The sequence below is a fragment of the Crocodylus porosus genome, unplaced genomic scaffold (assembly GCF_001723895.1).
Source record: "Crocodylus porosus isolate Cpor-Errol unplaced genomic scaffold, CroPor_comp1, whole genome shotgun sequence".
NCBI lineage: Eukaryota > Metazoa > Chordata > Crocodylia > Crocodylidae > Crocodylus > Crocodylus porosus.
The window spans coordinates 98988584-99000061 of record NW_017728943.1 but is presented as its reverse complement, the minus strand read 5'-3'; the positions used below and the strand labels follow the sequence as shown (position 1 = coordinate 99000061).

At 41.8% G+C, this 11478-nt stretch overlaps 1 protein-coding gene across 1 annotated transcript in view; it reads right to left on the bottom strand.

Annotated features, from left to right (window-relative positions):
• PCNX2 (pecanex homolog 2 (Drosophila)) overlaps positions 1-11478 on the bottom strand; it is a 258890-nt gene that overhangs the window by 177314 nt on the left and 70098 nt on the right. The window contains 2 exon segments of the mRNA XM_019549852.1: positions 9801-9833; positions 9923-10076. Coding sequence (XP_019405397.1) covers positions 9801-9833; positions 9923-10076 — 187 coding nt within the window.

Sequence of the window (11478 nt, the reverse complement as noted above, 5' to 3'; positions counted from 1 at the left end):
GCCCTCCTCTGGACCCTTTCCATATTGTCCACATCCCTCCTGAAGTGTGGCGCCCAGAACTGGACGCAGCACTCCAACTGTGGCCTGACCAGTGTTGCACAGGGGGGAGGATCACCTCCTTGGACCTGCTTGAGATGCATCTGTGGATGCATGACAAGGTGCGGTTGGCCTTCCTGACTGCCTCTCCACACTGCCGGCCCATGTTCATTTTGGCATCAATAATGACTCCAAAATCCTTTTCTGCCTCTGTACTGACAAGAAGGGAGTTCCCCAGCCTGTAGGTCTGGTGCTGGTTCTTCCTCCCCAGGTGCATTACCTTGTATTTGTCAGTGTTGAAACCCATCCTGTTGTCATCCACCTACCCCTGTAACCTGTCTAGGTCCAATTGCAGCCTATTCCTCCCTTCTAGTGTGCCCACATTCCCCCACATCTTAGTATCGTCTGAAAATTTGAACAGGGTGCTTTTTACCCCCTCGTCCAAGTCGCTGAAGAAGATGTTGAACAGTGTGGGCCCAAGGACCGAGCCCTGCGGAACCCCACTGCCCACGTCCTTCCAGGTAGAATAAGACCTGTCCACCACCACTCTCTGGGTGCGCCCCCCCAGCCAGTTGGTGACCGATTTGACTGTGTAGATGTTGACGCCACAATCCCCTAGTTTTTTTATGAGAATGGGATGAGAGAGTGTCGAAGGCCTTCCGAAAGTCCAGGAAGACTACATCCACTGCTACCCCTGCGTCTAAGGATTTTGTGACCTGCTCATAGAAGGCCAGCAGGTTGGTCTGACAGGACCTGCCTTGAATGATCCCATGTTGGTTGCCCCTAAGCGTAACATCCCCTGCTGGCCCCTCGCAGACATGTGCCAGGATAATTCTCTCAAAAAGCTTACCCAAAACCAAGGTAAGACTGACTGGCCTATAGTTTCCTGGGTCCTCCTTCCTCCCTTTTTTGAAAATGGGAACCACACTGGCCCTTTTCCAGTCCTCTGGCACCACACCAGAGCACCACGAGTGCTCATAAAGCCGTGCCAGGGGTCCTGCAATGACTTCTGCTAATTCCCTCAGCACTCTGGGGTGTAGATTGTCAGGACCAGCTGATTTAAATATGTCCAGTCCCTCCAGAAGTTCCCTGACTAGGTCCTCACTGACCCTAGGCCTGGGTGCACTTCCCCTGGGTCCTTTGGGGGTCCTGGTGTGTGTGTGTGGGGGGGGGGTGACCTGGTCCCTGCTTAAAAAAATGGAGCCAAAGAAATTGTTAAATAGGTTAGCTTTGCTGTCTGGTGCTATGACTAGATTTCCTAGTGGGTCAGAAAGGACCTCAAAGGATCACTGAGTCTGATCCCCTGCCAGTGGCAGGAAAAAGTGCTGGGGTCATGTGGACCCCCCTGGATCCATGCATGGGATGACAGCAGGCTGCTGCTGCTGCTGCCTGGGACTGGCACTAAGGCCAAGTAAGCATGGCTTCGAAACTTGAAACATTTCTAAACTTTCCTTTATATGTCCTTTCTATTTTTACCCTGAGACAAATCATTACTGGAATGGGGAGCACTGCCTGTGTTACAATAGGCATTGCTACCGGCCACAAACAGGCATTCATTTCTAGTCGTGGGAATTTCTTAAAAGTTTCTCAGAAATTTGCACTGCTAGAAAAATTTCTGGGAGAGAGAACAGTTCAGGTGTTCAGCCTGCAACTGCCCTATCACCCCTGCTCTTTGCACCTTCCCAAGATCAGGTGATCCCAGTCTAAGCAAGGTTTGGAGAGCAGCAGCTGCTCCACTCCTCCCATTCTTGAGAATCTTTCCTCTTCACACTACGCCCCTTCCATAGACTGGCTTGGGAGGGGAATGAAGTAGTGCAGTAAACCCCCTGCACACTCTTCAGACTATGAGTTTCTAAGGGGGCTTGAGAAACTGTACGCTCCTACTTTCTAGCAGGAGAGCTGCAATTCTCCTAATAGAAACATAATACCTGTACATGGCTACTATTCACCACATAAGGTGGCACCTTTTACAACCAGTTATGAAAAAGTCCTCACACAGTTCAGAGTCAAATTAGTGCCTTTATTTTTTTGTCCAGGTCAAAGGTCAGATCAAGCCTTCTCCCAGGAGACCTGCCTCAAGATTGTTCACCCCAGATCCTAAATTGTCTCAAGACACCTCACCTGGACCGATCAGCCACCTATCTAAAAGTGATGGAAGAACTGAATTAACCTTTATCTTTATACATCAACACATCCTAATAGGTTAGGTCATGCCAGGCATTCTGTCAGCTTGTATTATTTCTTGCTTAACAATGAAAAGTTAGAAGGAAGCATTTTACAAATTCCCTCTATTTAATACAGTACCAAAGCAGCTGACAGGATCTGGATAGTCCAGAGCACTGCTTTGCCAGGTTTAGCATCCAGCTGGTTGAGTTCTCTCTAACCTTCTGAGAATAGGGAAGACAAGCACAGCCTGTTGGTCATGGGAAAGGTACAATTCCAGAAGTCTGAGAGCTGGGATTATAAACTGAGGGCCAGGGAGAGGCAGCCTTTTGCTGATGGGGGCCACAGGGAGACATAATAGTACAGCATAGAGGTCATCAGCAGGCAGGAAATGGAGGAAGACAGTGACTGCAAACATACAAAAGGATGGCACAGAATTAGGGTAACCATATGTCCCAGTTTGGTCAGGACAGTTCCAGACTGTAGGCCATTTCAGCCAGCTGGTGAAAATTAAAAGAAAAGTGCTTCTGCCTGCAGCAGCAGTTTCCAGGAGAGGCAGGCAAGTAGTGGTGTGGGGCACAGTCCAGCAGGGAGGCAGAGTAGCATGCACACCAGGCAGGCAGGAAAGCAGATATCGCTGCTGCTGCACACACACGCCCAGCCCAGATCCTCCTGAGCAGTGGCTGGAGATAGGGGGTGGGCTAAACTGGGCACCATGCCAGTCCAGCCAGTCCAGCCAGCTTGCAGTCACACAGCAGCAGCAGCAGCTGCTGCCTGCCTACCTGGCGCACCATAGCACTCCATCTCCCACCAAAGTGTGCCCTGCACCCATGCCTGCCTGCCTCTGCCTGCAGCAGTACTACTAATAGGGGAAGTGGGGCAGTGTCTTGGATTTCCTTAAAAATAATACAGTCACCCTACACAGAAGCAACTCCAGCAAACCTACTGGCCTCAGGACTGAACAGAGCCTAGGGCTTGGGTTGATCTTTAGTTCTAATAATGTAATCATTTACAAAATATATGCTTACTGGAGTCCAGCCAAAACTACTGCCTGCAAAGTCTAATGTTGGAAATGCTTATATTTGTACAAGCTCAAAGATGACACTGCTAGCCATTGAGGGAACTGGGGTACAACACCCACAGGGATACCTCGTGGTATGCTCACTTATAGAAGTGTGGAAACTTCCACACCCCTGAAACAGGGTTGGGCAAAACAACTGGGTTGAAAATTTAGAGAACAGGCTCTTCAAATGTTTTCTATACTTTGTGCTTCCAAGCAAGCCAGAAATACCTTTAAAAATCCCTTGAGCAAGCCACCTAACATCCAGATCTGCTGAGAAGAATGGGAACGAAAATGAAGATAAAAATTGCTTTCAGACCCATGAGTCAATTTTAAGTTGTGAGAGAAGGCTAAGTTGGATCTTGTTTTGTCTTCAGCTGTTTTGTCTCCCCTAAAATGCAATACATGCTCATAAGGGACTTTTTCCAACCCTTAAATATACAGGTCATTTCTCAGGACTTCCATTTTTAAAAAGATGTAATTCCTTTGCTTCTCTTTGCTCATGCCCTGTGTAGTTGGGTGATGAGCTTGCCATGCTGTGTTCTGTCCCAAAGTTGCTTTAAAACGAAAACAAAAACAAATCACTATTTACATTTATATTTTTGCCAAATAGTATTTGTTCTCTTCCTTTCCTAAATTGAAACTCAGCTGAATTACTGCCATATTGCTTGAGGCCACACGCTCATCAACTCTCACAAGCAAGGTCTTGTCAGCATTTGAAGGAGAGACTTCTAATGAAAACTCTCCAGGAAGTGACTGAGTCTTACTGATTTAGTAGGTAGAACCTCTTAATTTCTATGCTACTATTGAACGTATGCCCCGTGCTGTTCCTGAGGCCCTGACTGTACCCAGTGCACTTTTCACAAGAGTGTTAATGTTTTGTCGTTTCTCAGCTCTAATCCGGACAATTATTCTGCTAGGCAAGAATTCCCTGTTAATTTCTGCTAAACAACAGTACTCTTTTCCCTAACCTAAATGGGCCTCTGGGCTCGTTATGTACTAACAAACCACTGCAGCAGCATTCCTCTTCAGAAGTGGCAGCATGTTAGCTGTGAGTGAGAAGATTGCCATTGGCCTACTGAAGTTTTGGAGTTTTGCCCATGTAGAATGCATCAAAGGAAGGGTGCACATTGCTGTAAATTTACAAGTTACAACATTTTCATTTACTTGGCTACAAGTAGTTCAAAACCTTTTGTGCCAGGTGAGGGCTGAAAAAAACAGAAGCAGACAGTTAAAGGAAATATTAACAGCTCTTCTGACAGCAGGCTCAAGGGTAAGTGGGACATTTTATACACTGGCAATTCAAGGATGCCTTGAGTGTGAAAAGCCATGATCAAAGTGACAAGGATTCAGGTTTGCCTTGTAAAATGTTGCTGTAAACCCATCTGTATTTGTACAGTAGAATTTAAAGTGAGCATCTCTTCTATAATAAAAGAGCACATCTTCAGAATCTGTCTTTTAATCCAGATGAAGGGACACAGTGACCACAATTTCCTAGCTCTCAGCCAGGTTCATACCTTAGTCCTAATATCAATTGATCTACAATATCTTCTGGAATCAATCAGATTGCCATGAACTAGTGTGCTTCCATTGCACCTTGATTTCATGATATACAAAATGACATCAAACACTGACAACCTTTTTGATCACGACTCAGCCATAGACTGAGCCTATTCCTGTTTTTAATGCCATGTGCCTATAAAAATTAAAGCAAAGAACATAAGAACACAGTGTAATAATGTAAGAAGTATCATACTGGGTCAGACAAATGGTCTGTCTAGCTGAATATCCTGACTCCAACAGGATTTAGAGGGAAAACACTGAACTAGATATACATATAATGTCTGTACCTGGCCTAGATGTCATTTTACAAGGATTTGCTGGTTACTTTTAATGTGATATGGAATGGGTTGGTAAAATTATATTTTCCCCTGTGACAAATGTAAAAAAAAAACCCCAAACCCACACACATTTTATTCTAATTTCATCTACATTTGTCTTTGAATTTTCAGGTGCTTGGTTTTTAGTGTTCCCAAAAAAGAGGTTTTCAAAAGTTTCTTATTTTCCCCTCAAGATTCTGAAAAATTAAAAAAAAAAGAGAAAAGCTTTGTTTAAAAAGCCATTCTAGATTGAGAAGTGTTTTGATGGGAAAAATCACAATGATATCTAAAATTATTCTCATATTAGTGTATGTGTACATACTATAGGTTTAAGAGGAGTCCTGCATGTGTGAAATCTCACAGGGCTTTGTTTACAATGGTAATTAATGATTGCAGAGAAGTGCCTCATGGGACTAGCAAAAGTGTCTTAAGCTATTAGGACTCAAAAGACTCAATGGGAGGTAGGTAACTAACTTGCTTAAGTGCTTTTGTAAACCCTGCTAGGCACCTGTTTGCAAATGTACTTAGACAAATAAAGACTGCAAACATAGTCCAGAGGCCCTCACTGCACATGCGACCCAGGGGCAAAGACAAAGATAAGGCCTCACTACCCTCCCATCCATTTGCTTATCTTGATGCATGGATCTTTGGCTTTTACCCATTACCCAAAGGCCAACTGTTGCTACCATGAGCATTTACAGCATCTTACTGTCATAATAAAAAACATGTCTGTAAGGACTGAGTTTCTGCTATTTTGCACCTCGTGCAACATGAACACAGGACTAAAAGAGACCTCCTGTTATAATTGGCAAGCAAAGAGTAGGAGAACAGAAATCCCCAACTAAACACAAAAGCAAATTAAAAACAAAACCATAAAAGCAGATGTTCAACACACTGCACACAAAATCTAAGCATTAGCCAGATTAATAAACTCTACTGTATTGTATTGTATACTGATGCTAACTAACCTGAATCTCTAGAAGATAATTTGTTAGAGTGAAAGGCAGGCACTAAGCTACCTGTCTAAACCATTTTTATCACCCTGATCTCCTAGTTCACCTAACCTAAGCTTCCGTGCAGTGATGCAGGATGCCAGATGATCCCAATTGTTACCACAACGTTGAAAGAAAACAGCAAACTCCTCTTCATACCAAGCTATGCAGGGCTTTTTAAAAAGTTAGAAACACCATAAATTGCACCAGGAAGTGAAGAATCTACTCTAGAGACTGGAGCACTAACCTTGTATGCTCACAGTGAGGCACAGGACCATGGGGCCATTTAACACTTCCTGAATACTCTGGGAGGCCTTCAAAAGTAATCCTACATAGACCATTAAAGCAGTATATCCTAAAGATGACAGAGCCCCAGCTGATTACAGAAAAGTTTGCATGAAAAGGTACGGAAGAAGTTTGGAGTTTGCTAGCCAGACACAGACTATGACAAGTACTTTGGGCCACTCATACCTAAGAACTGAAGAAAATGAACAGATTCAAAATGATCCCCAGGTTATCCCATGGCTCGTTTGTAACTGTTGTAACATTAACTGTGTTATTTATTTGAAAATCTCATCTGCATTGCCATTTATGGCTAGAACACTGATTATTCTTTAACCTCCCTGCTGTTCTGCATCCTCATATTAGCATCAAGTAATGTTCTCTGCTTCAATTTTAATGTAGAATTTTGAATTATGAAGCAGTACAGTATGGTAGCCCTTCATGCCTACTTATTGCTGTATTTTCAATTATGCTCTTTAGCACTAGCAAGCCTTTGTGAAAATATCTTGTGTTATAAAAATATTATTTTTAAGTGCCTGCATTATATTATGCCATATGAATTAAATCTTATGTTAAATATGGTTTACATGTTCAAAACACTGAATGACAAAACTGTAAAATATTTTCCATCAGCATTGTTATGGCACACCACAAATTCTTTTTAAGATACAAAATCAAACAAGCCACATTTGAAAAATGTCTGGGAGAGGACTTGCAGTGGAGGTAAGAAATCAAAAGTCTCTTTATTTTTTTATATGTTGCATGACACAGTAAGATGACTGATACTATAACAGTGTTTTTACTGTGATTATAAAACTATACCTAGGATTTTATATTTAAAATGCTTTGATTAAACTTCATTTGTTTGTCTTTGATGCTAAAAATAATCAGACTGATGTGATTAAAATGAAGTTTTGATTAACCTGGTTACCACCCATTTTAAACAAATGTGCACATTATTAATGTCTGCATGTGCAGTTGATTTGATTACTGTTCACATTACTGTGCCTAGCCATGTATTAGCTGAACTGACAAGCAGATTCTATTTTTGGCCTTGAGAAAATTAGCTCTTTACTGAGGTATGAATTTTTTTTTTTTTTAAAGTTCTGGAAATATAACAATACAAGGAATGGCACTGTAAATGAATTTGCTGTTTATCAGCACTGCTTACTTTGTGTGGAGACAATTGTCTGCAAATGTGTGATATCTGACAGTTCCATATATCCTATGAATGACTGAGGTAGAAAGGAAAACTAAGGATCCTTTAAGATTCATCTGGGTAGAACCTACAATTGCTAACTGCAAACAACTTTAATTTAAAATGGAATTTCTATCTCTAGCCTTTCAACTGACAAAAAAAATAGAGCCAACTTGATGGAGTAGAGAGCCAGTTTGAAGTTTCGTGATTGCCAATATCCTTGTATAACCATAATAGACCTAACAGCAACATACAGGAGCTCTTTTACCTAGCTTCAGACCTTCCAACCTGCAGTGAGCTGAGTATTCTGAGTTGAAGAAAACATTCCTCCTCCTGCAGTTTGCAAACTCATGCCTTTATGCTAGAAATATCTTCTAATAAGGAGACTGAGCATATTGATGTTATTCCTTTCCCTTAACTAGGTTACCTTCCACCTTCATCTGATCAAACTGATTAGTGTAAGAGCACATGTATTTTTATTGAATGTAATGTATTCAACAACCCCACTTTCCTTACTTTCACAATTCAAAAAGCAACAGATATATACTGGATCTATTTCCCAGAGGCACAGTCCCTTCCTCAGAGAAATATGCCCAGATAATTGTGTTTCCAACAAGGAATCAGTACTTCTAATGTACTGCTGCCCTATATGCAGTATTTCCAGATGTAATGATATAGAATAGCAAGATAGCTTGTAATTGTGTACTACAGTCAGCAGATCCTGCATGCTTCCTTTAATATAGGCTAATTCACAATAACCCATCATTGATACCTCAATTAACCTTCTCCCAATGGTGGTATTTCAGTCTTCATGACAAATGGTTGTGTTTTATATGAACACAGTTACAGAAGGGGTGGAGGGGCAGGGAGAGGAATTTAACAAGAAGAAGGCATGTGTGTCATGCCACAACTTCAGCCCTGAGGCCGCCACTTGGCAACACAGCTTGTCATTTAAGCTGCTTGTCATTTAAGCTGGCCAAGGCTGGTCTGAAGCCTCTAGTAGGACCTAACCCTCCACCCCACTCCCTGTCACTGAAATGGCTAGCTGGGGTTAGCTGACCCTCCACTTCCCCCTTATAAACACCTGCACTGAAAGAGGAAGTGCCCAGGCAACAGGGCTCAACCTGACCCAAGACCACGGTGCTGTTCCCTCTGGCTGGCTCCTTGGCTTTGCTCTGTATATGATCTCTCTGCTTCTTAACTGGCTTGCTCCTGGCCTTTTCTCTCTGTTTGATCTTCCAGCTTCCAGACTCAGCTCACCCCTAGACCCTTTTCTCTGACTGAACCTTTGGCTTCCTGACCTGGTTTGACCGCTGAAACTGCTTACTTATCCTGACCCTGATCAGCGTCTTGATTGCCGAAGGGGCCCCAGATCTAGCCACCCACATCTCAGTGTGACAGTGTGCCATGTCATCAGACAATTATATAGTCTTTCTTAGTTATTTTGAGGTAAACCTCAACAAGAGCAGATTAAAAAACCCCATCAATCCTCAGTCTTGAAGATGGATTCTCAGCTCAGTGGGCTAAGGATCAAAGGGTATGTCTACACATGTTGCTATGGTGATGTTGTTATTGCACTGTGATTTAGTACTTCCTTGGTAGTCCTAAATCATGGTGTAGTAACACCCTGTACTGCACCATGTACATGGTGCATGGTTATTTTTAGCAACTATTTCGCCATAGCAGGGTACTATGCCAAGGAAGCACATCATTACAGCAAAGTAGCTGCTGATCATGTGTAGATGCCTATGAATGCTACGTTGCCATTGCATGTTGCTATGGCAACACACCATTTTGCGTAGACACGTCCAAAGTGTAGCTCTGATATTACTATTCTTTCAGGACCTAAGAGTGATTAAAGGAAAACAAAGGAAGGGTTGGTCAGATGCCATATGACTACATTTTTATAACCTTATTCAGATGCATTCATTTTTATTACATGTTTTGGCATATAGAAAAAATATAATTTCCAGGGATAAGAGTTAATTCAAATAATCAATCATTAATAAATGTAGTTCTGAAGTCCCAAAAGCTACAACCAATTGGTTCTGGGGCTTTTTGGATAAACAACCTGCAACCTGTACAAAAGCTGCATGTTTTTAAACTTTCACTATCCCAACTGGTTCCCATTTAGCACAAAAGCAATAAATGTAAAACGCAAACACCCGTGTTCTGCCGCTTAGACTTACATGGATTGGTGAGGCAGGGTCAGGTTGAACACTCTACAAACAGAACAGAAAAAAGTTTATTGGATTCTCCTTCCACAAGATTACACACAATTTCTTAGAGAAAAAGCAGACTTGCCCCTTACCTTTAGAAGGGAATACTGGCAACTGGCCATAACAAGACAGAACAAGAGGACCCAAATATCTTTACAAAAGCCTTGGTTTAGTGTTAGGAATCCAAGAAAAGAAACAAGAACTACTAGAATAACAGCCAACACATTCTCCTTAATGTCTTGCGTCCTACATGAATAAAATAAATAGGCGTTACTTTTAAAAAGGAAGAAAAAAAGGATTTATTTATTTATCAAGGGCCTGACTGTCAGCCTGTATAAAATGTCATTGCTCTACTGACTTGAACTACAACTGATAGCACCTGAGATTCTTTACCCAGAACTCTGCATCAACACCTACTTACCTACATATAAAACTCATGTACCTGAGGCTTCATAGCTGTGTTTATCATTATGATACCTAAACCTCACAAAAACATCTGGGTATTTTATTTCATAGATTTGAAAGCCAGCAATGACCCTTATGACCGTATAACCTGACTTACTGAATAGGAATTCATAAAGTAACATGTACATCTGAGCAGATATTTGTCTGTGCTTTATAAAAAGTTTAATGTATAGTTTTCCTTGAGGAGAGAGAAACCTTCATTTAACTAGAAGGCAAAAGACAAAATATAGTATGTGATCAAAAGAAGGAAATGTATACCACTGCCAGGTTAAAATTGCTTTAAACACAGTTTGTCCTTATATACATTACAAAAGCACACTATATCCAATTCACATATTTAATCTGATCTGTTAGAACACAGGTGCCTAGGAAAGTGAACCCAGCCTTCAGTTTGTAAATAAGAGTGCTTCAGTGGATATGCCTCATACATTAGAAGTTTGCTGGTTAGATACTACGGTTGCTGTAGCATGCTAAAGCAGTCTTCTGACATTTCTGCAGTGGAGCTCATATTAGCATGACTATATGATATATTCACCCACACTAACAGGGATCAAAGCTCATGAGAGGCCAGACTACAGTTGTTGGCTATGTTGTCTTATAAGTTTTGGGTTGATAGTAGTCTAACATATTATATTACATCTAGTAATGGGAACTGGCAAAACAGCTAATTCCAACTGAAATGAGAAAAGGAAAGGAGAAATGCCATGGTAAAAAAATTAATTTTGGTAGGCAACTGTAATTGTGAATGTGGAGAGACTGACTATCTCATACTTTAAACACCGATATGAACCAAGGTCACTTCTCAGGACAGCGAGCCACAAAAATGAGCTGTGAAGGCCGAAGCTCAGACCATACAAAAATATTTTTCACATCTTTAAATCAAACAGATATGTTTAAAATAATCCACGATTTACTCCTTCAATAAATAGTTTGTGCTATTAACTTCAAGGGTGTTGACAGAAGTGAAATGTTTGCCCAATCTGGCCCCTAAAAACACTTTACAGCTGTAACCTAACACAAGTACACAGCTGCAGAGCACTTTAAAAGGGCCCAATCCCTTACATGAGGGTTCAGGTGAAGGCATGCCAAAGCAAAGTGCCAGGTGGGGAAGAGAGAGGAAGGAGTTCATTCTAGGGATTGCAAAGTGATGCATCCGGGGAGGAACAACCGGCTCCATACCTAC